Genomic DNA, 27,875 nt, shown 5'->3' on the forward strand with positions numbered 1-27,875 from the left:
ACTTCCATATAAGCATGCAGTAGGAAATTGGCAACACTTGGATACATATAATACGGCACCATTACTTAGATAGCAGGCTTTGGTGGACGAAAATAACGTGAGAAACTCTGGTTTTGTTTAAATTAAAATAATTGTGACAGCTAAGTAGTAAGTAGTATCACCGTTGGAGGCTGGTCGTAGGGCGAATGCGCCCTGTACCAGTGTGGGAAAAAAGTGTTTGGCACACCCTTACAGCCCACTCATCCCACGTAGTGGATTTTGAGAATACCTCTGTATTATACGCGGATGAAAAATCATCAAATGACTCCCAACGCATTGGGGTGAGCGGAAGGGAGAGTCCAACTTTAACTAACAAAACCCATCTATCTTCACCCACCTTCCTTCGTCTTTCGTGCTTCGGGGCCACTTTCAGACAATCCCGTTGGCTGGCTCACAGCATGTTTAATCTCTCCTGGTATCTTAACAAGTTACATTTCTCCGAACGCACACGCCGACGAATCCCTCAAATGTGTGAACCCGAAAAGTGAGTCATGCCACTTGGAAAAGAATCGTCATTCCTATACCTTTACTCTTTCGTTTTCTAGTGTTATGTGACTACTTAACACTTTTTAGGAACCCTAATCTACTTATGCTATAAGATTTAAGTGTCATATTTAGCAGTAAGTTCTTCAATTATGCAACACGCATCGATCCAAGTCGTGACCATTGGAGTCGGTGGCATGAAATTGTCATGACATATTGAGGTTGCCAACGTGACAACAGCCATGACCACTTGTGTTAAATCTAACGCCTTAAGTGTGCTTGTAACGTTTTTTGTGTTAATGTCCGATGTACTAGAAGGACTTCTTTGTTTATGGGATGTTCAAGCGTAGTGACAACTTTGAAATGGTCGTGACTGGTTTGGGTGCAGTTTTGAGGTATACCCAAATTTCTATGTTTCTTTCAAGTTTTAATGCATTATGGAACTTTTTTGCTCTAAAAGAAGGCAAAGGAGGTTTTTCTAATGGTATAGAATATTTCTGGTCAGCCAAAGCCACCAAGCCACAAACATCGATCATTAAGTGTTCATTGATTGCATTTTTTATCCCCATGACCATGATTAGTTTGAGTCACAGTGCGTTCACCTCGTTCCGCTGTTAAATGAGTTTAGATCGGTTAACATAATCATTATCATTAAATTTCGTATGAGTCATGCTGTCTCAGCAATTAGTAGTCAAAATTAACAAAACAAACTTACAACGAACCCTACTTGACAACCAATCCTCGAGCAATGAAAGTTTACATGTACACCGATCGCACACCAATGGTGCCGATTCGAATAGTTCTTATTCCAGGGCATTAAAGTCTACTCTTGTAGGTTATTTAAACTTCTATGCAACACTAATGTATTCACATTCTCAAGAATCGTATTGAAAACCAATTGGCGACGCTTCCTGCACTAACGATCGACAGCTCAGTCCAGTGATCATCAAAGTATCATTATTTATATATTAGTGTGCAAACGTTGATCTTCCGTTACTTGCTTAGGTTTATTTGTATTATTTTCAATATTTAATATACGGGTAGTAGTTACCCGTTGACACCTCATTATAGGTTTTATTTGATTCACTGCAGAGCAAGTACTCTTGGCACTTCCTCCAATATTAACCGTGGTTTTCTCTTCTCAAGATATAGGAAAATTACCAAGTACGTTATTATAAGGTTTTAATCATAAAAATATTTATCAGGATATAGTAAAGGGCTGAGTAATCGCCGTCAACGTTTGTCGATGACTGTATTTGTGTCAGACGAGATAACATTTGTCATTATGCACACAATGGCTTTATGATTAAGTTTTAGTTAAGCTGCTATCTACACTACTTTATTTTGAATATTTTACAAACTTAGAGTTGACTGCATCCTTTAAGTTAAATTCATTGTTCTCAAGTAAATGAGATTTGAGTGTGTCAGTGATAATAATGTTTATTTAATCCATTTTTAGGTTCGGAAGATCAAAAGCTGGGAATATATTCATTATTAGTTAGCTATATCATGACCTTCAACTGTCCAATACTGCCATCACGTCACATCAACACTGTCCTTAGCAAATTTTTCCGTCATTCTAGACTATTTCTATGGAACTGATTCATCACCAGAAGCGCTTAAAACCAAATCTGTTTAATCCAGTAACTTAAAGTCCATAGCTGAACCAACTGGCACAACTTTAGTAACATGCCAGTCAGCACAATGCCCCAGATTTCAATACGAGTGACATGTAAACATGCTATTGTGACAGATTGTATCTCATCCGGTTAATTTAGCATATAAAAGAGCTATTCAATGCTAGTAAATAGACGAGAACTAATTTAGTTGTTAATTAAATGTGAAACAGTTTATTAAATAAATGTATACAGTGATACGGAAGTTATTCGTTACGTGTGTTTCTTTTCTGTATTGCATGTCTTGATGCGGATGATTGGTTTCCTATTTCAATTCTTATCGATCATTCAAATCCTCTAAATATCGATAATCGAATACCAAGCCTAAGTATACCTCTTATCGATATTTTTACGACCTCTATTTTTTCAACGTTTGCAACTCCTGACGATGATGTCATACTAAAGCGCAATTGATACAATACAATAAAGAACACAAACATAAAATAGTATGACAAAAAAATTACAATCGAATTATATTTACTCGATTATATTACCAAACAAGTATTCAGCCTTAAACAGCGTACAAAAAAAGCAAAGCGTAAAAGTTGTAATGACTCAGAGATGACGAATCCCATTCATAAAGTGCGGTTGAGAATGCCGGGCGTGTTCTAAGAAGGCAGATATCTCGGAAGACATAACCTAACTTACATCTTGAGTCATTTGACATACTGAAGACCGAGTTAACTCGGTAGTGAAGATTGGTTGGGTCAATAATGTGTTGTTAGAGGTTTTAAATGGTAAAGCGAGAGTATCAAGTATTTTGTTTCAAAGTGTGTTTGAACATTGGCATATTGAAGGTACTATTAGAAATATAAAGTTGCTTGAAGTAATATTTGATTTGGACGGGTTCGAAATGGTAAAAAGTCGTCTTATATTTTTTGTTCCTTTTCTTGTGTGACTTCGCTTTTTCTCAAATTTTATTCAAAAACAAAAACGAAAATTAATTAAAATAATAACGCATATTTAAGAATATTTTTGCCTATAAAAACTCGTATTTAATTATATAATACTGTACAGTTTTTGTTATTTATAAGGCCTCGTAAGTTCAATGTCAAACAAAAATTGAAACCTGTTTGACCTCAATAAAAAGTGAGATTGTGTCGGATACGATCATCTTTAAATGACTCGAAGATAGAGTTTGAATAAAATTAAACTACTCTTGCTAAGGGATACTGTGTTTGGCAAAAAGGGTTAAAGAGGTCTGATCCGGTAGAAGAGTGGACGGCGATAAAAACAGGTAGAAAAGGATAGGTTCAAGACAAGATCTTACTCGAATTGAACCATCCCTTTTATGGGATTCTTAGTACACAGTAAAATGAATTATGGTGGTTATATGGACTTGCCTTAGTAGCCCTGTTGTAATCTGTATTCAGTGACACTGAAAGCCGATCTCAACTGAGCTTGGGAGTAAGATAAATAATAGGGATTTGAATAAGAATTATACGTATTGAAAATTAGCTTTTTCCCTCGGATTCACTCGCGTGTGTTAATCCAGGTTGTCATCTATCTTCATATAGAATTTCCTCAATATTAGTTAAGGTGTTTGGACGTACAATCATCATAACATCCTCACAATCGATCCCGTCTATATTTTTAGTATTAGAACGATAAATAACCTGAATTATAATATAATTACATTCTAAAACGTTACATTATACGTACCTAATGATAATTAATTCCTAGATATGCAAATTTCTATGTCATAATAAGCTATAATCCTTAATTAAGAACGTTTTGTACGCGTCCGGCTTACTCAGGATTAGATCATGCGATAAAAGTGATTAATGCTAAAATAATAATGGTCAAGGTACTATCTAAAGTTCTTTAGAACGTAATAGATATATTTTTTACTTTCTGAAGAAGATCATCTCTAACTTCATATGTTATAGTAAGATCAATACTCCTTCCCTAATTTGTTTAAATTACTCCCGCACTAAGGTACCGGATGTTATCAAACATATAAATTATAAATCGTTAAAATCTCTCTAAATCTATTACTACTATTAAAAGGCACGCGTTACAAGTATAATACCTAATACAATATCATTTCATCTTCAAATCGCTAATAACAACTACTTATGGGCGACATTTGACAGACATCATAATTTCCACACACCACATATATTATGTACATACATACCAACAATACTCAGTGAAAAAGTACAAAGAAAGTCACTAGAAATTTCATAAAACAAATGGCATTGCGCAATATTCCTCGGATCATACTTAAAAATTATTTTATCACTTTCTAATGACTCAACTGGGTTCAGACTCCCACGGTCATGACTGTTGGAAGTGGCTACTGTTTTAATAAACCACATAATGACTGCAGTGTACGTTGTACACGATTCTACTACTTATAATACTCCCTGTATTAGTAGAACTACCATCATGACTTGAGTAAGGCAGTTGTGGGTTAAGGAAGAGAGACAGCGCTATCTGCCGTGTAGTGCTGTCTCGTTTGTGTTCATCTTTTAAACTGAGTTGTACGTCATTGAAATTTGTTTTTTTTTTACAATTTACTTGTTGTTTTACTTGTTATCTAAAAATTGAAAGTGTTTTAATTAGGTTTATTCTTTGGTAATTAATTAGGCTTTATCTAGATTAGTGTTTTTCTTTGGTAAAAATTGTAAAATGATCAGAGGGCAAGTGGTGGCCAAATCGCACTAGACCCGAAACTTGTTAGCAGAAAGATATTTTTTATTAATTAGCATTTTTATAGAAGTAATTGAAATCAATTATCTGTAGAATATCAATGGTCCAACTATAATGAGATATAGGCTGGTGACAGACAGTCAGACAGCGTAGTCTTAGTAACAGCGTCGCGTTTAACCCTTTGGGTGCGAAAGCCTAAAGAAATGGTGTCAAAAGTAGAAAACAACAAATAATAGTGTCAAGGTAAATAAGCAACCATGTTACTACCAAACCACATCAATCTTAAGTAAATAGTTATTACGAAGAAAGCGTACAAATCAGTACGTTGTTCATTGTATTTTATTAGGCAATATTCTTCGGCGTGTATAATCACGTACAAAAATTATATTTACCTTGGTAATCGATTCAGAAACATCGAGAATCGATTTATTACACCGCATCATAGAAATTATGTAATTCGATCATTTTTTGAAGAAATGGAAGGTATATTAATTAACCTACTTACATTAATTTTTGAATAGGATATTTATTTTCGAGAATTAATTAGATTTTGAATGATATTAGCATATGTCAGTTTCGTAATCCGTTATTTACAAGCATTTATTTTGTTGGCTTCTGATGGATAATCATAAATAAAGAATCGATCTTATTTCAGAATTAATCAGATTCTTAATCTGCTATAATTTATATCTTCCTTAAAATAGACGAAAGCATATAATTGTTATTACTAATAACTTTCCGAAGGCTGATTCATGCTTATTTGATACAACGGTCTACTAAAGCGGATGTATCAAGATTGCTCGACTAGTTTCGGAACCAAGATGAGTCTTTAATCAACAGCTGACAATGAGCGGCGGGGTCGCAAGTCGAACACATGAATTAATCATATATTTCATATTTAAAATGTTTTAAAGGTAGTATAAGTTACGGCAATCAGCCGCAACATCTATAATTGTAAAAGAAAACCATTCTCACCTGTAGCTTTCGCGGAAAATATATCAGTTGGACCTGGAAAGGAAACGAAAGGGTTTGAATCATTGTAATTATAGCACATCGTGTCAAGTTTCGTTCCGGCATGGAATACTGTGGTTTATATGCATATTTATGACTTGCCATATAAACATAGAAAAAGTGTTGTATGCGTTGATATGAGTGGCATATGCGCATAGTAAACCATGCGGTCTTTAAATAGATCTGTGTCTGTCAATAACGGGTTAGCCGCTAAAACTGTGAAACGCGAGGCGAGACTTAAAGTTCCACCGGTTAGAGCGAATTTAAAGTAGAGTAAGCAATGAGAGCTATGGATTTGGATCTCGACTAGTCTGTCCTGACTATACATTTTAACAGCCAAACAAAGGAGAAAGAGCTGGAGCAGGAATGATCATTTGGGGCCCGAAACACAGCTTAAGTTGACATGTTTAAACTGTATTTTATTGTTACGCCTCACGCCTTATAGCAAGTGGGTAGGTAAGTCTTATTGGTGACCTGATTGCTGTTTTATTCGGCTATAATAATAGCGTCCAGGGTATTCCTTGACAATTACGAGCGATAAATGTACCAAGTTTTTTTTCAGAGATTTCTATATACGCTTACGAAAGTCTCAGTAATCAAAATCTCTTTGAAAGCACAATATTTCGCTGTGTATGGCACTCATACAAACTATCCTCAACCTGACATTCATCATAAGTTTTTCATTCACTTCTTCGCGCCAAATTAATAAACTTTCATTATGGGTCGCGACAAAAAGTCAAGACATATCGGGACGTCTTTATCACTCCGCTCCTGACAGCTGACTGATGGCTCTTCATATTCAGCCACATATTTGTATCATAGACAAGTATGTTAGAAAAAGAAATGCGCTCTATGATTTGTGCTATAAGAACTTATTTTTCTTTTGATGACTAACTGTTAGAACCTACTTAGAGATACCGTATTGTGAGAATTGAGTTTAGCTACTAGGAAATTGATTTGTGAATACATTCTGGGTCTTAAGATGTTAATTGGTCTCAAATGTACAACAGAAGTTCATGTGAAAGAAGTTAGGTATATGAATGTTTCTGTGATGTATTGGCACATGACTAATACAGCCGTTTTCAAGATCGATCAGAAGAATGAAGAAGATTATAAAATGGCCCTTAAGTGTATCTGTGACATAAAATCTAGAAAAAATATACATTTTAGACATCACTTATTGGCAGACTATCGAATTAGTTAAAAAAATAAACTCCCTCAAAATATTATTATATTAAGTACTAGTGTAATGAAATCATAACTAAACTCTCAAAGCTACGATAAACAAAAGACCAACTGTCCCCATTTCACCACCGAAACAAATTCATTACAACCATCACGGTTCTTGCAGAATTAATGTTCAATAAATTATATTATCAATAGCTTTACAGTACATACAACTCAAATACGCCAGTTTTACCAAGCGTTTTACCGGTCCAGCCATCAGATCAGTTATAATGGTACTCAATGTTCAGAATATTTCACGATGATTTGCCGCAGAAAATGTGACTGCACTTGTGACCTCAATCGTGTGAAAATAATTGTTTATCCATCTCGAATAGACAGTATGTAATTAATTAAGAACATTGGTTTCGGATGAAAGGTCTTATAAATATGAATGTGTTGCAGCGGCATTGTTGATATTACTTTTTCGAAGTTGTACAAAAATTATATACCACTGAAGAATGGTGAATGAAAATATCTTGAGGAAACCTCTTGCACTGAGTCTGGGTGTCTTTGTGCACGTGATTTGAATGTTTGTGAAACCCCCGCGACACAAGGATTAAATTCCTTACTCCGGGAGTGGTTTAAAAAATAATCAATACTTATAATAATAATCTGATTACGATTGCGGTGAGCAAGTTTGATGACCTGTCCTCAAACCTTTAGCATATGGGAAGTGGGACATATATTATAGTTGAGAATATAACAGTAAATTCAGTATTAGAATAATCAATGAAATTTTACCTAAACATAAACACTTAGAATCAAGGTTGAAGGTAAGACGAGTGTTTAGATATTTGCCAATAACCTCTAATTGTTTCACCACACCATGAAGAAACTGAATAAACAACAACGAAATGAAACGCAATAACATCAATTAAAAATCAATTTGCAAACGTTAAAAGTTATGCAATTAATAAACAAAGATAGTTATGTAAAATATAAACCTCGATTGCTCCCAGCTTTGTTTATTCAACAAACTATTTCGATCATTACTCATCATTGCATTATGGGAATCCCAGTGTGAACAGTTTATGTATCAAAGTTGAATAATTACATTAATTACGTCATAAAGAAGGTTTATAATAAATAGAAGGAGGTTTATATCGTATGGTTTTATGACATTTGCTTTACATTCTAAGTCAGCTATGTTCAAGGTAAGCATTCAACCTAACAGATCACCTAACTCCAAATCTTGAAATAATATTTTTGGTTGTGTAAGAGAGATGCCACTCTATCCCTTGTATAGCGCTGTTGCGCGTCCCTACTACAGTTTAAAAAAATAGGTGTGATATTCCTGTTCGTCAAGTGATGTGATTTGGTCTGTCGGTATATTTGAGTGATTCCTTTAGGGTTAGTACTCGGAGAGAAGAAACTTTCTGGCAGAAATTCAGCAGAAAAAGTAAGTTTAAAAAAAAGTCCAGTCATGCTTTTAAGTTTCACAAAACATCAAAACGTTCCACAATACATATCATAATGGTCTCAAGAGTGGCATAGTTACAAAACGAAATAAATAACTTACGGGCCAAGTTTCTGCGTCAAAAGCCAAGAATTCAAATGAACCCAACCTATCCATTTCCTAAGCTCATTGTACATACAAAACAGTGTATTTTCACCGACAACGTGTCTTTATAATGATTATTTTAATGCCGTGATTGTATGTTAAACGAGGAATGGGCGCGTTTTAAACTTACCACCATCTTACAAAGCAACAATGTTGTCGCTGTAAGAGCGGGATAGCGCGACTCGGCGCATAGCGGCGTCTCTTTTACACGACTACAGTGTTACTTGAAGATATGGTGGTAGGGGGTCTTAAGTTATTTCTCAGATGACTCACTGACATCTTGGTGACAATACCAGTAACGAGGTATTCTATATTCATATTTGTCTATGGCACTTATTGTGTAGTCTATTAGTCTGAGTTGCATGCTCTTATTAATTAAAGTTGAGTTCTTGCATCAGGGTAAAGGAATTTTTGTTGGATCATGGTTAAAAAAATTGGGTTTAGGTTTCATAAATAATTGTCTTTCTTCATGCAAATATTATACTTGATAACGTTTTGGTTTAACGTTTTACAGACCCGACAATAAAAGCTATCACCCTCCACAACATTTAAACGACTGGCCGGATATAATTCACATTTAATCCAAACAAAATATACTAAAATCTTTCAATACGTTCTCTTCAAACCATTAACGCCCCTCTTTTACGTCAGTGCTTAATAAATATCCCTGCGGTTGTTATAGCACAACGACGTAAGACCTTAAGTTTAGACGATCATGCCCCTTAAGCTACAGTTACAATCAGCATAATTACGCATGAGACATAAACACCACTATCGCACCGGATGGGCTGTAGCTACCGGAGTACGGCCACCCAGCACTGCTGACTTGTAACTTCAGAAAGCGAAATATAATACAGGTCGGATTATCAAGCCCATGTGACAGGGAACATAGAAGGTTAGAACTAAAAAGGTGAGTTGAGTAAATAAGGCTGTTTATTTTATATTTATGTGTGGCAAGAACACAGAGGAAGAAGAAATGAATTCCGTTGGAATTATGATGACAGAAATGTTGTACTCAAAGGCCTAACTAATCAAAGACAACTTTTGTAAATTTACAATTACAGGAGTACCTACATACATGTATTGATTGTCGCGAAAAGACATAAAACTGAAACAGCCGTCTTAAAAAAGGACTACCAAACTTATGGGTTTTTGTGGGAACAAATGACAGGTATTTCACTTTAAATGAGAAAGAAACAACAAAATCAGTTCAGACTTCTGAGAGTTCAAGTTCTAAGATCTGCCGAAGCGACCTCTTCCTTTTTGAAGTTTGATCATAAAGGTCTTAATACCAAGTTTCAGTGAATTGAATAACATATCTTATTACGCCGGTCCTGTAGCCTAAATTTGAATGTCTGTCACAAAACTAGAGTCTAATCCGGCCAAAAGTACTTCTGCAGGCAACCTGCTCACTGATCTTCAAGCGATAACATTTCACTATTGCTCATACATCGCTTCCATCTAATATAATTTATCGTTCAGTCAGCAAAACATCTCGTTTAATAAGTCATGATCACAAATATGGCGAGAATACGAGACGCGGGGGAGACTTCGCGACTGTTTATGTATTGTGATACAAGATAGGTTCGACGTCTCCGTACATGGGAAACGTTAGGAAATAAAGTTATAAAGTATATTTTATATTGTGAGATAATATGTTATGTTTTATGTATGTTTAAGCACCTGTATTATGGCTTGTAATTGTAATTAAAAAATATAAAAGCTCTTATTGACATGGAACAGGAACATGGTACTTTAAGACGGGGCTATAGGTGTTGAGTTGATAAGTTGACATAAAATCTTTGGTATTATGTTGGATCACCTATAAGATTTTCTCTTCCCATTTCATATTTTTGTCGATTAACTTTTAATTTCGAAAACTAGACTAGTCAATGATTTCAAACTCTAAAACTGTCTCTTCAATTTTAATGTCATATCTTCCAAACTTGCGCTTTCAAACCTATATTTTTTGTCTTAATAACTTTGTCTACAAGACATCCTATACGATGGTACACCACATATGTATGGCATACATATAGATAGTTATAATAATATGTAACGTTATGCAACTTAACTTTTAAACGAGACTCGACGCGGTTGATAAACCTGTTGTAAACTAGCACCCGTAAGCCGGGCCGCTAAAATGTTGCTGACGATAAAGTACGATATTCTATATCATGTTTTTATGTAACATTTTGTGTCTATCTTTTGATCAAAGGTTTCCTATATGTGTGTCCAAACCGTTCAATTGTGAGCTATTTTATACCAATCTTTTAAAGATATCAAATTTTAATAGTATAATGTTCAGGAGCTTTTAAGTAAGTAATCACAGATCTGCAATTTGTATTATTGTTGGCGTTGCTACGTGATTAAACGTATTCATAGCTTTTGTAAAAGAAAATGATAAGTTTTTTACAAACATTTTTTGTTAGTCTAATACTCTTTGTGCAGTTTATAAGTGGTATTACGAATGTACCTACTGTATATTTAGGCTAAGTTTGTGAATGTAAAACCTTTGTAGACAGAAATAAATGATTAAAATGGTGAATAATATAAACTATACTATTTCTTTTTTGGTAGGATTTGGTAGGATCTATAGGATTACCTACCTTTTCAATTTTTTAGGAGTACTGGTGGGATCTCGATGTTTCCACAACCACCATCTCTATTTTTTTAGCAAGTTCAGAAAGCAGTACTTATCCATTGAAAATAAATGAAATAACAAGCATCCGTTTGACATTACTAGTATCATTATTTTATCAACTCTAACTATGTAACCAGAAGGTTTAAATCAAAACGTCATTTTTCAAAAAAAAAGGGACACAACATTTGGAATCCACAGAAGACATTCCTTCCCGAGAATTAACATGGCATTCGTCAAACGTCTTGGCAGTTGATTTGATCGACTCTTAAGCCTAAGCACTCGGAGAAGTAAAACTTGTCCACAGACCCTTCACTGGTATGTACTCTTAACTCCCATAAAGCTTATCTAAACCAAATAAGTGAGCTCTCTAAAAAGTGCCCGTACTTAACAACTAAACCTCTTAACGGTTCTATAGTTCATTAATTCTTATCTACCCTGTAAGACTAAAGAAAGCAAGTTAATAATAGGTTGTATAGTTCAGTCACGTGGAGATTGATTTTTAGGTATTTGTAATTAGGAAGTTAAGTAATTTGATTCAGATGGATTTTAGTTATTTTAGTTACAAGGTTGTTGTGACGCAAAGTGGTTGCTTAGTTATTGTTTTTATAATAAGATGCCATTATTTTTCTTATAGCAACACCATAGAATAATAGTGGCGGAAAACTTCAACAGAGTTTAAATATTGAAATTTGGAATTGTAGGCGCAGTAAACAAGCGTGGTGTTCAATGTAATTTTTTCTCTACATGGAAAGAGACTAGCCCAGTACTGGACAGTTGCACGTTGAATATTATTAAAGTTCCATGCAGTTAGCCCGAGTGTAGACTGGCAACTTCCACCGGTTACATTTTAATGAAATAACTTTCAACATAAAAAGCAGCATTTTAACGTCATCGCGTTAACTTTTCTTCTGACTTAACAGCCAATGAACTTACTATCACCATAATATTAACTCGGAATCCTCTTCAAATGTGTATTACTATTAAATGGTACTTAAATGTGAAAGTTTCGTTCAATATAAGTGTCTTTATAGGCATAAAAACACTTCCTAATTTTTTTTTTTTAAAGGTTTTCACAAAAAACTTGACGAAATTACGCAATCATGTTTTAGAAACGTTAAATTATAGATCTGGAGACTCTTTTCGCGGTTCCGAAACGTCATTCCCGTGGAGAAGAACCGGATAGAAACTAGAGTTATTCGAGTTACTCTCGTGCATTCAACATTCATCACCAGTTAAATGTAGCATACTTTTAGATATCAGTTAGGGAAGGTAGAAATAAGTAAAAAGCAAGGAAAGAAAACGCTGCAATGTTAACCATATAAAAGTAATGATACCTGCCTATATACATCTCGTTTCTAGGCACATGCCTCTTCCCGAGGTTTGAGCGATTATCATCATATTTCCTACCTCATAGATTTCCGATTCTAATATTTGTAATCCTGGTTTCCTCAATGTTTTCCCTTCCCATTTGTCAGTGACGACATAAAAAAAGTAAAAATACAATACTTAATGTAAAATTATCAATATTCCACAAAGAAATGACAGGCAAGTAAATATTTGTCATGAAAATCATTCTTTATGCTGATAATGTACTCGTATCGTAAGCAAACAATTTGTTTGAGATATGGACTGGCCTAAAATATTTTACAATATTCCCAAAACATTGTGTATCTTATCTGATTATGAACTAGAACTACTTGTGAACTAAAATGAGGTTATTTTTGTTTGTATTGTGCACCACCCTACAATATTGACAATACTGTATTATTCATTCTCGAAAAATAAAATTAAAACGTTAGCACGATAAAAAGAACAAAAGGATTTCAATTAAAACCCGAGTGCTTTAAGAAGGTGAAAATAACTTTATTGATTTCAATTGTGCCTTTTGCGGACAGCTCCTGGATTAAAAATGTATCTTCTTGTAAACGATACGATTTAGAATTTTCCAGAAAAATAATCTTTGAGAAACTTAGTGTACAGAATTGGCCGCTCGCGATTCATGATAGTGATCTAGTATAGTGATCTTTGTTTAACTACTCAATTCAAACTAAGTTATAAAAGAACATTCTGTAACGGCAATTTTTCCTGTTTATATGTATGATAAAGTCTATTCTGTGCTTCAACAGATTCTTAAGCCATTCCAATTTCCATTCTAAAGATATTCTTTACACAACATTATAGTTCTGTTAACAATACAAGTGTCATATGTAAGAAATAATTTATTTATCGAATCACAGATGACTATCACACAAATTCCTCTTTTGTTTTGATAAGTAACAAATTGAATTACATACTTACGATGTCTCGCAAACAGGATTGCAATGTATCGTTTACCCTTTGTTTATACTGTTGCGTAGTGTAAAAATCTGCAGTTTAAACTTTGTAAGGCTTCTGTGGTGCACTAGATCTCTAACGATATTAAATGAAGCCCTAGAACTAATAACTATGCAACTTAGATTGCAAACAGAGAAACCGGGATTTTCTATTCTGTTGCGTTTGGAATAAGGTTGTAATTTAGATGTTTTTTTGTGAGTAATGCTTTAATGTTGTTAGCAGATTATAAGTTTTGTTTTACGAGTGTTGTTGGTGGTCTGTTGCAGCAAAAGTATAAAGGAAAACACTTTTCTAAATTTTAGTTTCGTAGTAAGCATCGCAAAATTTTGGCGAAAAGTTTTAAATAATGCATTATAGAAGACAGGCGTTGTTCAATGAAGTGTAGTGCGCTGTCATTCAGTTGCTGAAAATCTCATTTTGACACAACGCATTAAATCAAACGCAAATCAATGCCTGGTTTGAACTGCTTCGCTAGATAAACTATGTAGTATCATTAGATATCAGGCAATACATTGTATCGTAAGTACTTCTAGACCTAAGTGTCAGGTGTTTCAATTATGTATGCAAATCTAGATAGCTTTGAACATAAGACCTTTGAGACTAGTCTAGGATTGGCGACCTGCTGGTAAAGCTGTTGACATATGAATCATGTATTAGGACTTTATATATTCTATGTACTGTGCATTTATTAAGCCCTGTTACAAGTATTTCAAAAAAGAAGATACCGGAAATTAAGAAAATTCCTAAAGAAAACCAAATCTATACTAATATATAAAGCTGAAGAGTTTGTTTGTTTGAACGCGCTAATCTCAGGAACTACTGGTCCAAATTGAAAAGTTCTTTTTGTGTTGAATAGACCATTAATCGAGGAAGGCTTTATTCTATAAACCATCACGCTGCGACTAATAGGAGCGAAGATACAATGGAAAATGTGAAAAAAACAGGACGGGTAAAAACATAACTTATATCTTCTTCTACCCACGGGAACGAAGTCGCGGGCAACAGCTAGTATTTATATAAATGGGCTCACCGCACTAATTTGTCATTACTTCATATACATACATGTTAGGCTAGAGTTTATAGATATAATTATTGGGTATACTAATATTATTTTGATAAATTAAACCATTTATATTTGAACCAAAGAGTATATCCTAGCATCAAACTTCACGCGTGAACTATAAATGAACGTAAATAATATTTTAGTACTGCTAATATGCTAAAAAGCTCGTGGCTAAGCTATAACCGCATAAGTGATTCGATCACAGGTTAAGCTATGCTTGACGCGGTTGGTCCGTAGATGGGTGACCATCTTTGTCATAACGAGTTCCTCCGTGTTTCGGAAGGCACGTAAAATTGTTGGTCCCGGCTGTTATTCCTACATCTTTGACAGTCGTTACAGGTAGTCAGAAGCTTGAAAAGGTCTGACAGCCAGTCTAACCAAGGGGTATCGTGTTGCCCAGGTAACTGGGTTGAGGAGGTCAGATAGGCAGTAGCTCCTTGTAAAACACTGGTACTTAGCTGAAACCGGTTGGACTGGTAGCCGACCCCAACATAGTTGGGAAAAGGCTAGGCCAATGATAATATGCTAAAAACAATATTACTTAGCATTATTCATTATTTTTAGTATTCGTAAGTTTTAACCATTGCAAGCATGATGCGTGATGTGTACCAAACAGAATACATACAATAACATGTAATTAATTATGAATTTTCCTTATTTTTAAGTTATTATTGGCCTTCTAAGGATAAAATAATACCCACACATAACATACAAGTTTTTGTAAACCTTGTGTTTATGTGGAGACATCAACCGAGGAATTTTAATTAAATCAATAAAACTTAATGTGATTTAATTACTATTTTAAAGCATCTAATTAACTCTTAGGGATATTTGGAACAACAGATTTTTCAAGGGTGTGTTATAAATGTAAAACGGCATAGACTTTGAGCGATGTTATAAAAAACAACGTATTATCAATTCTTTGTGTAGACAGAGAGGCTTATGAGATAAGTAGAACAATTAGAAAAAATAGTAGGTACCAGTGTATTCTACAATTGCCCAAGTAATTGGATAATGTATCAAACTGGAGTTAAGTGAGAAGAAAGTTAATTCTTTCACTGTTCATTAACTACTTAAAAGTAGCGATATATTTTACTAGCTTTTCTCCCGCGGCTTCGCCCTCGTCGAGGTCAACTCTTAAAAAGTCCGGGATAAAACTATCCTATGTTCTTTCTCAAGGTCAACTCTATCTCTGTACCAAATTTGATTAAAATCAGTTCAGTGGTTTAGACGTGAAAGCGTAACAGACCGACAGACAGAGTTACTTTCACATTTGTAATATTAGTAAGGATGTAGTATGGCCTCTTTTCTTCAGAATCCTTAAAAGAGTCATCTTTCGCACTGAAGAAATAGTAGGATAAAATATTGAATTAATTGGCTTACGAGCAAACATCTCACGTTAGTTTGTGTTCGTGGATTACAAATATATGTCCAATGCGGGGATCGAACCCGCAACACACTTGCAGTGATATTTGCGTAGCCAGGTAACTTCCTCTCTTTGCTATACGTGCAGACAGATAGAATATTCTTTATTGTACACCACATTAATACAGGATTAGATTATAATAACGTACTTAGTAACATTGTACTGACCCTATTGGGTTGGTTATTAAAAAAAATCGCGTGAATCCAATAAACGCCTCTATTACCGAACATTCAATAATCGGACCCATTTAAACTATAAATGGATTAGCTGTGTCCGTTCCATGTTTGCAGTGAAGACAGGAAGCCGTACAGCTAGTACTCGGTCATACAACGGTCGCCCGATAAACACAACGCCTTAGATCCGACGCCGGTAAAAACTCTACCTGTCATACACAATTTGTATGTCATAGAGAAAGAAGGCAGTAGAGCATAGAGGCAATCGGGAAAGAAGGTTGTATACATGATCTATTATTTATTTGTAAGTCTTATAGATCTAATTAGAAGAGAAAGTTATATTTGTTTAAGGATTTATGTTAGAAAGATAAACGAATGTAAGAGCAATAAATTAAACAGAATCTCGAGTCTTGACCCTTGCACGACCAAGTCCGTTTTAATCTAGCAAGCTATAAACTTCAGGTAATCAAAATTAGGGCAGAGAGCGAATATACTTAAGAATGGGAGTTAGAAATTGGAACAAAATATAATATTTAAAGCTGGAAAACTATAGTACAACACGGGCATATTGTTCATCATTTCGCATTTACACTAACTAAACAAATATGCAATGAATAAACTATATTCTAAATCAAAGGAAATTTTGTTTATTTGCGTCATACGGAAGTCAATAAATCCTAAACATTATTGCACTTTCTAAAAGTTGTTGTTTTAGAAAAAACGCCGTCAAGAGACAGTGTTAACGTTGTTTTGTCAAATTACGTAATTATTCTAATTAAGAAATAAATATATTTCCAATGGACTGAACTAGATCGCATATCTGAATATTATGTAAATACTTTAAGGTGCTAATTGAGAGGTTATGTTATATTATAGCTTACTAAATTATGTTATTATGATAATGTTCAGGAAAATGCTAATCGCCTGGTTAATCCACGCGTTATACTTGTATATGCGACGTTTAAGTGAATCCTTAAAATAAACTAGTTGGTACTCGCAAGTTACATGGGAACTATTTACATAGCATCAAGATTATTCAATCATTATGGTATTGTAACATTTCGTATAATAGTGAATTGGTGCAAAAATGGCCTTGTTATCCTCGGTGTCAGCTGTCTACCATTCAAATTTGAATCCATATCGGTCCTTAAGTTTGAGCGCTAGAGAGTAATAAATAAACATACACACTCAACTTTCGACTACGTAACATATGCCCATTTATAACAGCGTTTAGAAGATTTATATTTGAAATGCCGTGAAATACAGCTGTTTCTTTTGCTGAAAGATGAGGAAAATTATTTAAAATACTTTCGATAAGTTACACTTTTACTGAAAACATTTTCAAAGTAGCCTCATTTTTGTCAAGATTTATTGATTAGATAGGCACATCCGTTTCTTACAATAGAGGATAGATGACTGTACAATATAATGCAATTAATTACAATAATCCCTTGTGTTTAATTAATCAATTGATTTCATTTCCGGAATATCGGAACTTGGGATTCATATTATCAAAGACACATTGTCTAACGGCCGCTTTCTATATTCGATCTCAATCCCTAATTTACGGATCGAGATTGACATTTGAATCCATTTTCAACTTTTAGTGTTTCTATAACCGATCCATGGATCGTTTTCTCGATCTTTATCTTCAATCTATCTTTGGGAGGGTGGATCGAGATTTTAGATTGGTATTTGTATGAAAGTGACAGTTATGCGTTTTCTATAACCGATCTCTGGTTTTGACCAATCGATTTTTGACGTTTTTGATCTATAATTGCGATCCCCAATTTTTTACGGATTGTACTGAGAAATCTGTGAAAATGGAAATATTTTCAAGTGATAGTGATAGCGATCTTGAAGTATTAGCTCATTCGGACTACTATCGGACTGGGATAGTAGTGACAGCGACGAAGAACAAACTCTGTCCTCAAAATTTGTAATTGTGATTGTGATGTATCGAGTGGCTGTTTTTTTTTCTGTACTTTACTTGTAAACGGGGGTCTAGGATTTAAGCTGAAGACCAGCGCTCAGTAATTCTTTTGGGTTGCTAAGCATAAGCTGACGCTTAAACTTTTTTGCTTTCGGTATTATAGTTTTTGTGTACTAAGTACACTTTTACCAATATCTGTAATACTGGAATCAATAGACAACGATTATAATATTCTCGTTTTGATTTATTTATTTAAAACCATGAAGTATAATTGCAGGGTTTACCCTAATGCGACAGCTAAGAACTTAAACTAAACAAAAATTGCAACACATTACATTATTAAAAACACATAAACACGTCAGTCTGATTTTGAAGAAGTTGGTGGTGTGGAGAGCTCTTGTAACAGGTGCTTTGGCGAGCAAATTTGTTCTCGCTGTAGGTACCAGCAGTAGGGTCGGGCTTCGCCGCCGCCACACGTAGCGGTCCGGTACACACACTCAAGTGCTGCAACACTTCCCGGTGATTCTCCACTCCACGAAGCACCTTCACCAAGTAGACGACCAGTGCAGCCTCCCGTCTCAGTGTCCCACATACAGTTGATTATTATCAACCATTCCCAGAACAAACAGAGTGGGATCCATCAGTAGGTAGAACGGATACACCCCATACAGTTCCTTGTACAGATGGCGCGCGAACTTATTCTGAACGCGCTCGAATATTACCGCTGTATTCTATTCTATAACTGAGACATCGGAAAAACAAACAACAAATAAACTGGCGATTTTAAAATATATAATGTTAATGTCAAACTGACTGACAACTTTTCGATTGATAGACGTTCCGTTGCTCATCAATAAACGTTTATTGTCGTTTATGCTTTTTCTAATCGTGAGGTAGAATTACAGTATTTTACCGCTACGACTTTCAAATCTTTTATTTTTGTATTTTGTGCAATTTCTAATGATTATACATAAAAATAGATAAGCTTTAAGAAAAAAGCCACCATTTTACTCATTAATAATCGCTGAAGTACTTTTCTGCACATGCGTAAAACAAAACGTTTAGCAGGGCGATCTATCCGTTTTTTTTCGATGGATTTCAAGACGAGATCGATTAATGAAATGCAGATTCAAGCTCAATCGAGGGATTGAGTAAAATCTGGATTGATCGGAATCTTAGATTCGGGATCGAATATAGAAAGCGGCCGTAACTCTATGAAAGACTAATTAAGATCCCTGTTGGATGAACTGCGGAGACTAGACCAGTGTGATGAGTATACGAGTCCTTCTGATTTTGTATGATATTCTATACAATTTATGCATTATAAACATAGTTATTTGTGTATGGTTAGCTACAGCATACAGCAAAGGATTGTAGGTGAAAAAAGGTTGGTTTTACGAGCCATTACATGAAGATCCTTGCAAATAATAATACGCAAATATTCGAATCTGGAATCTCAACGCAAGCTAATTTCACCGCTGTGCGTGCGTTCGTTGAATCTCTCAATAAATTCAAACATGTAAGAATCCTACTAACTAATCCGACGTGACAATAATATTCAAATTTAAGCTACGCGGATAACACGGAACACATTTTCCACAAAAACTTTACCAAGTTTAAAAATAATAATAATATTAAAGCACAAACGTATTTGGTTTTACCATTCAATGAATTACTTTGACATAAATTCCCGTTTTCTATTTTTTTCCTGGATTCGCTCACTGCTTACGCTTGAGGCAGAATTCTTGAATGATTCATATTGTTTTTTTATGACGCACGCAGTCAACAAAAAGTATTTGATAAAAACTTAAAGAATTTAATCACGCATTCTAACTTCTTATACTTTTATATGTAGGTATAACTAGATTTATTTACTAATATTTGATAATGTTAAGATTGGAATAAAAGCGAATGATAATAAATAATAAATCTAAGGAACATGGTGTTTAAAAAAAATCTTAACTTTAAATCATACCTAATTTATGTTTAGAGAAACTTGTATTTGTCATTTATCAAATCACATACGAATAATACAATTAGTATGAGAACTGCAACATTGTTGGTAACAGTAGGTAAGATACATTTACTACAAATTAAGTTACTTACTAATAATAAACCAACAAATTTACCTGTTCATTCCAGTAAACTTAATCTAATAATATATGAAATATTCACTGCATGATGTGTACACTAATACTTAATGATAAGGACACACCTCATTATTATATTTATTAAATATGTGGTTTAATTAATAATTTCGAGATCGATATATTTAAAACTTAGAATAGGTATATTTATCACGTGGTTCGATAATATAAAATAATGGAAGTCCGATAAAAATAAATGTCAACTTACCTTCAAATTAAGTAAACTCGAATTATTTATTCACAAGAAATCCAGTTCAAAAATAACACAAACTGTTTGTTACATAAACTGAATAATTTACACAAATTTCTCTCGTACAACAACCAATTCACACTGTTTTGCACAAGTTCTAATGCACAAGCGCGGGAATGTTAGCGTTTTTCGCGGCGCATTGTCGTGATCGTGCACTACCGTCGCACATTCCGTACGACTCCACTCCAGCGATTACGTTCGACGAATACAAAACAACCCGGCGCGGCGACGGTGCTACGCTATGCGTGATGGATTGGCTGTTGACTCACCGACCAACCGAGACCGTATCGTGATTGCAATTTAATTATGAGGGGCCATCTAGTGACAAATATGTATACTAATCAGTCGTCGCGCCATCTAGTGGTCATTTTTTGAGTGAAAACTGCCAATGATGTTACTACTCGCCCATAGGTGTCGGTGTCGTAGCACGATCGATGAATATATCGAGAATGTAAGCTATGTTCATTTCGTTCGGTTACAAGACACGGTCACATCTTAATGGTTCATTCAAGAATGGATCGTTTGGTACAGTCTGTTGTTCATTCTCTCAGTCTTTCTCTGCCAAAATGGCTGCCCCCCAAGAGGTGCGTGACGATTTGCGCTCTGTAATTCCCTTATTTTACTAGTTTCTTGTTTACCAAACCCTAACAAATCGACTTGATTCTCATATCTATGTTGTGTGTTTTCAGGCGAGACGTGAACCTATCCAGGCCGTCCAAGTTTTTGGCCGCAAGGTTAGTGATTTTTCAATCCACGTGTTAGTGCCGATTTTAAAGTGATTATTTTAGTGAAATACCCTTATATTTGTACTCTGTATGTAGACGTATTGCATGATTTAATATAACTTTATCAAATTACTTCATTTCTTCTTGAAAACGTACTTACAACTTGTGATCCGTAACAAACTCATTTCAGCGTCTGTTTTCAAAATTATATTTATCTGTGTCAATACCTAGTTAAACCCGTTGTTTTTATGAGAACTAGAAATTTTGGGAATGTCCTCATGTTTTACAGCTTCTTCACAACTTTCGATTGTATTGAATATACTCCTAATTAAACATAACCTCAAAATAGAAGCCTGCTGCATTGTTTCACTTTTTTCATTATGATGTTTTGCGATTGGTATTAACACGTTGCTTTTCATCTATCTAATTTTGTTTTTTCAACATGTATTTTAATATTTTATTTATTTTGTAGAAAACCGCCACAGCTGTAGCGTACTGCAAGCGCGGACATGGTGTGTTGAGGGTAAATGGCCGCCCACTTGACTTAGTGGAGCCCCGCCTGCTGCAGTACAAACTGCAGGAACCCATCCTACTCCTCGGCAAGGTCAGTACAAGCGATATCAATAATCCAAGTTTTAAACGAACCTATTGTTTTCAATCAGCTCTTAATCAAATTTGTTGAGCTGAGGAAATTATCATAATTATATTATACCTTAATCATAGGAATAACTTCAACTAAAAATGTCTTGTAACTAAATATTTATTAGTATCTGTGTACATAAATTATCTTAATACTACACACTTACTCTAGTTAATTATGTTACACTTTTCCACATTTCAATGGCCAATCAATCAAATTTCATAAAATTTGTTATGGGTATTATCTCAATTGATATAATAACAGATACATACACTCTACAATAATCATGTACTATGTAGAAGTTTTTTTGTATGATGAATATCACTTATTCCGAACCTGAGCATCATTGGATGTGAAGTGAAGATCCACTCTGAACATAAATGTACATAAAAGTTTGAACAAACATCTCTATTATGTTATACTTATCAAGGATATTCATTTGTAGGAGAAGTTCTCCGATGTCGACATCAGAGTGACGGTCAAGGGTGGTGGTCACGTTGCACAAGTCTACGCCATCAGACAAGCCATCTCCAAGGCTCTTATTGCCTTCTTCCAGAAATGTAAGTACTCCACTCTTTGACTATAGAATATTCTAGAGGGACCAAATTGTTATTGTCCTAAAAGAGTTTTCATTAGTAATTTGTAGTGAAGATTAATTGCTTGACCACTAAGCTAGCAAAGGTATATTTCAAAAATATTATGTTGCATACTTCACTGCTCAATTGTTATTGAAATATGACAGTTTTAATTATAATTATTATTATCCCTTCTTCCAAAACTGTTTTGTTTTTTTACAACTCAGTCATTTCAGGGAGGGTAGAAAAAGGTGACATTTACCAAACGGCATGCGTGTTTAATACCCTGCTTGTTTGAAATGTACACAACATTTATAGCAAACCTTTAAATAATTAAATTATTCCCCATCAATAATCAATTTAACTTATATTGAAAACAGCTTTGTTCTTATACTGTAGAACTCATTATTTCCAATGGCACAAATATAATTTTTCCTTCTCTCCAGTCCTGTACACTATCCATGTAACAATTTTTGAATTACCTTTACAGATGTAGACGAGGCGTCAAAGAAGGAAATCAAAGACATCCTCGTTCAATACGACAGGAGTTTGCTAGTCGCAGACCCCCGTCGCTGCGAGCCCAAGAAGTTCGGTGGTCCAGGTGCCCGCGCCCGCTACCAGAAATCTTACCGTTAAAACCAGCCTTGGAACCACGTACTGGTATTGCATTATTGTTGTCACAGCAGTGCAATATCATTGCGTGCTTTTAAAAATAAAAAAAAATATAAAAAATTATTCATTTGGTTTTCTTTCTTTACGAGCTGCACCTTTTAAAAGTTGATTTTGTAGTAGACGTAAGGTTTATTTAGGATTAGCTGAATAGGGTGGGAAAATAATAAAATAAGCCATAGTTGCAACAAGATTTTATTATACTAAAATTTATTTTACAAACCAATGTCTTTAATAATAGTCATTTTAATGGGAAATTAAATGCAATTTAAAACGTACGACTTCTCAATTTCGATTTCATAATTATTATGATTCTAAAAAACTTGAATAAATAAATATGGCTGGCAAAAAATAACATGGCAATAACGTCCATTAGATCTATAATGAGATTGCAATTAATACTTAACCTTTAAATTAGCACAAAACTTAGACTAATGTTAGAAGTTAATGTCTTTCATTATTGACTTATATTTAAAATACTCGATGTACACAATACTCTTGATATAACAGATCTCAATAAGAGAGTTGATTAATTTATTAATTAGGCACTGCATTACACTTAAATGTTACTAGATTAGTAAAATATTTTGGCACCATTTTAGTCAAGTAAAACCAACAGTTTTCTGCCTCTAATAGCTTGTAAAACGAAAAATAAGAAAAATACTTGCTTTGCTTGATAACTTTCTACTATGGGACTTCTTTGCCGATCAATACGTGTTGCCAAATAGAATATATTTTGTGTTATAATAAGAAGTTCAACTTCTTTTGCTACTGGTCTGTCTGGCAATTATTGCAATATTAACATGCTTTGTGCAAATTAAAAATATTGATATGAGTATACGAACTAGAAACAAATACTATACGCAGATTGTAACGAACTAGGTAGAGTGGTTTCTACCTTAGGCGACCACTATAATGCTATTTATTATGCACAATTTATTATTTAACATCGAACTCTAGCGTATCAACAAGTAAATAAAAACAAAAACAATGACCTAATCAATTATCGAAAAGTTACAGAATCGGTCACTATAGACTTGAATGACTGGTCATAACAATTATTATTATATTTATTAAACATAATTAGACTGCGTCTTATTGAAAATAATATGCGTTAAACCTGCTGTCTTATGTATTAAACCTAAAATATCTAGCTATCCTCTATTTAAGAAATGGGCAGTGTTTAAACCTAATTTAACAGTCAAATTTTAATACAAAGTCGTAGTTGAATACTTTCGATGATAATACTTTTTAATTGGCCATTAAAAAATTGTTTTCGTCCCCTCTTTACCCAAAAGAACACTCGTAATTGTGTAGGAGAGACGCCGTCAACCGTCCAAAACCACCATTAGTTTTCCTCAAAATGTGGAAGCTTTCCGATAAATGACAAAGTCTGGCCAAAATTTTCGCCTAACACACAAAAAACACTGCCCAATATACTTTCAACTAATAAAAACAACCTCAATCAATTTTCTCCGTTCTTCTTTTCTACTTTCTCTTCATGATGGTCTTCAAACTTGGCACCCATTCTCTTAAGAGCTATGACAGCTGACACTGCTTTGGCCCAGCGTTTCTTGATGACGTATCTCTTCAATTTGGACTTGGTAACGTGCAGTTCAGTGCAGAGGGCCGACTGGATCAACCATGGGTGGGTGAGGGTTGATGACGCAGACAGACGATCGCTGTGAAAGGTTTGAAATTAACTGTAACTTTATGAAAATAGGATTAAAACAGACACACGTACAATATCATAATTATTATTTTACCTATAACTTGCAGTTTTAATAGTAGGTGTTGTGTGGCCAAGTAATAAAACAGCGAATATTTTAATAAAGCCTTATATTTTAACAACATACGAATAATAACAATAAATTACATTAAAGTTATACATAAGTACAGATAAGGAACAATCATAATTTACGTGTAAAAAAACCCCCTAATTAAAAACTTGTCTTATTTACAAAAAAATGTTATAAAAATTACCAAAATACGTTCAATAGTTCATGTTATTCATTCTCAATGTATATTACTACCTAAATGTGATTGTAAAATTTTGACGACTAGATTTCGTTATTGTCATTTGCTTGCCTAGGCCTAACGCATACAAACTAATAAAAACTTATTTCATAATAAATTTCTCTATGAACAAGTGCTGCCATTTCATTGCCACTTATTTTAAAAGTAAAATTAAATGTACTTAATTATTTATGGATGGACGTTTTACCTACTTAGATTTTTTTCTAAATTGTCTTACGCATTTTTTTATGTTACTTTGCATATGCATTCAAAATGTAGACGAGATAAAAAGATTTCTAGGAGTTTTTAAAGAAACCTTATTTAGTGCCTTATCAACATGAGGCAATTTTTGCATTTAATTACACAACTTAAATAACGTTAAAAATAAATTAAAACGATTTCATAAAATACAGAAAATTAAAATATAAAGTAACTGCATTCAAATTTCATTCTAAAACACCCATTCTTGAAAATTCAACTATATTGACGACCCTGTACGTTCAATTCCTTTGCCCAATGTGATAAACATGAGGTTTGACCTACGTTTGTATGCGCTAAGCGTGAGTAGAACATAATTAATCTCATACCGATACTTTGGTAACACAGTGTCATGGCACTAGAGTCTTACAAATCAAAGTCATTTTGCTACGTTACTCGTAACTTTTTTCCTTTGCGTCTTCTCATCAGAAGTCTGCCTTTGGAAGAATGCGTGTAGACTTGACATGGAGGTTTGGCCCAACTGGTTGGATGGAGACCATTCTAAGGATATGGACTGATGTCGGCCCCCGTTTGAGGTACCGCCGGCAGTTCTCTCTGCTTCAACTTCTTCTGTTTCGCCCCATTTCTCTAGAAGATGTAAGAGTAGGTCCTTAGTTCTATGAGCATTGTTTTCGTCGCCTCTCCTGTAAGGCATCTGCCTTCCATTCTCTCCTCCATTTACTAGTTTGTCTATCTTATCCCTTCGTCTGTCGAACTCTTGGAAGAAGCTGTTCCGGACATCGACGGGCTGGTCCGGGACGTCTCGGCTCATGTTCGTCACTCGCTTCGACCTGTTTGACTTCACCCAGGGCATTTTACTCGTCATGGGTTTTTCTGGCTCTCTTTCTGTTAAGAATGTTGATGTTATTTTGGTCGTAGACTTTGATGTGAACAATCTTTTCTCCTTACCACTTGCGTCCCCGTTGGTTACCACTTTTGTATGCCTCGATTCTTTCTTGAATCCATTTGGTAGTTTCTCTTCTTTGCTCGATTTTGTTTCGGTAACATTTTTGTCTAGCTCTTTCATGCTATTGTTATTTGCGAGATCAGTGTTCATAGTGGAAAGCATGTAGAGGTGGTCGGACAGTTTCTTTATTTCTTCAGCTAAGTTTTTTCTAACGAGGACGTCTTGTTTCTTGTGCAAGAAGCAAGTGCTGTCGGAGGCTCTCCTTTCTACTGGATTGTATCGTGGCGGCGGCAGGAAGCTGTGCTCTCTGAGCGGAGGTGGCTCCAGGTCGTCTTCATCGAAGACCACATCAGGAGAACTGCTGAGAGAACTTCTTGGCGACGGTGAGCATCCTCCGATGGAGGATCGTTCACAATTCCCGTTTGTGAGGCTGGTGATTTCGTGCGCTTGGTTGTCGAATACGTAGGGTGAGTTGGGGTGCTCGCTCCACCTTTCCACAAAGTAGCGGAGGTTGTCTTTGGCGACATCGAGCTCGTGTTTGGGCTCGGGCAGCGGCGCGGGCTGCGGCGCGAGCGGCGGCGCGCGGCGCTGCAGCCAGCGGTGGCGGAGGCACTCCGTGGCGCCCGGCCGACACCTGCGACAAAGACCCGCGTTACTAACGCCCAACACCTGATCTCAAGTTACGGGAGTGGGTGGTGGCACCAGGGCTACAGAAGCTACGTGGCCTGCCGAAGTTCCGTAGGCCCAGCTACGCCGATAGTGAAGGTGAAAGGTGAGAATACGTGCAGGTATGAAGTGATAGGAGCAGGGGATGGGATTAATAGGTTAGCATGTGGACTTTGGGTAGTTTCTTTAAAAAATCGAATCAAAGAGGATTATTTGGATGCTACATACATTCTAAACTACAGACTACTTAACTAATATGTACAATGTTAGAATATTAATGTAATTATTAGTTAAATCTATGACTACGTCGTGCAATGTTGTGTTATGTTGTGTTAGTTACTAGTGTTGGATCATTCGAGTAACAGGGGTCTTTATCGCCAGGCTGGTCTGTACACAGCTTTATAATTATCGCGAAAACCGGAAATATCATTAAAATCTTTTTAACGATGAAGATTTTACAACTCAAACTCAACATATTTATTTCTGATATTTTCATTTGTTATCACTAGAACTTGTTTAAATCATTCATTTAAAAACTAAAATATAGGTAATCTTACAAGTAAGTATATAGAGCTTTCAAGGTATACCTTATGCAAAGAAACTTAAATCTTGGTCTGTACATATTAAGGATTCATGCAGCAATCGGTCAAAAAAGTCCAGAAGGTTTTAAATTCGGAATGACTTCAAAGGAAGACTTGTAGGAATTGCAAAAGGTTGTCCTCAGAGGGATAATTATACTATAATAAATCTATGACATAAACAATGGCACTCTGATACCCTCTCTTAAGAAATTGTCG

General features: G+C 35.0%; 3 protein-coding genes across 6 annotated transcripts in view; 1 reads left to right on the top strand and 2 right to left on the bottom strand.

Annotated features, from left to right (window-relative positions):
• LOC113500365 overlaps positions 1-21,059 on the bottom strand; it is a 43,833-nt gene extending 22,774 nt beyond the window's left edge. The window contains exons 1-2 of one of the 2 annotated variants that reach the window (XM_026881136.1): positions 20,581-21,059; positions 5,829-5,861 (exon numbers count right to left, since the gene is read on the bottom strand). The gene's annotated coding sequence lies outside the window, so the exon portion shown is untranslated. The remainder of the gene's footprint in view (positions 1-5,828; positions 5,862-20,580) is intronic. The other variant, XM_026881137.1, reaches the window with a different exon arrangement.
• Positions 21,060-21,132: 73 nt separating this feature from the next.
• Positions 21,133-23,297, top strand: LOC113500369 (40S ribosomal protein S16). 2 transcript variants are annotated; one of them, XM_026881146.1, is made up of 5 exons: positions 21,133-21,227; positions 21,312-21,356; positions 21,820-21,951; positions 22,433-22,547; positions 23,053-23,297. In XM_026881146.1, exons 1-5 carry the CDS (start codon positions 21,189-21,191, stop codon positions 23,196-23,198), a joined length of 477 nt encoding a protein of 158 aa, XP_026736947.1. In that variant the 5' UTR covers positions 21,133-21,188; the 3' UTR covers positions 23,199-23,297. The 2 variants fall into 2 exon arrangements, with proteins under 2 accessions (XP_026736947.1, XP_026736948.1); XM_026881147.1 differs by having other exon boundaries at positions 21,148-21,206.
• Positions 23,298-25,053: 1,756 nt separating this feature from the next.
• Positions 25,054-27,875, bottom strand: part of LOC113500367 (myosin light chain kinase, smooth muscle-like) — a 39,707-nt gene continuing 36,885 nt past the window's right edge. For both annotated transcript variants that reach the window (XM_026881143.1, XM_026881142.1), the window contains exon 8: positions 25,054-27,046. In XM_026881143.1, the coding sequence (XP_026736944.1) occupies positions 25,885-27,046 (1,162 nt within the window). In that variant the 3' untranslated portion in view covers positions 25,054-25,884. The remainder of the gene's footprint in view (positions 27,047-27,875) is intronic.

This window comes from Trichoplusia ni, chromosome 13, assembly GCF_003590095.1.
Source record: "Trichoplusia ni isolate ovarian cell line Hi5 chromosome 13, tn1, whole genome shotgun sequence".
Lineage (NCBI taxonomy): Eukaryota > Metazoa > Arthropoda > Insecta > Lepidoptera > Noctuidae > Trichoplusia > Trichoplusia ni.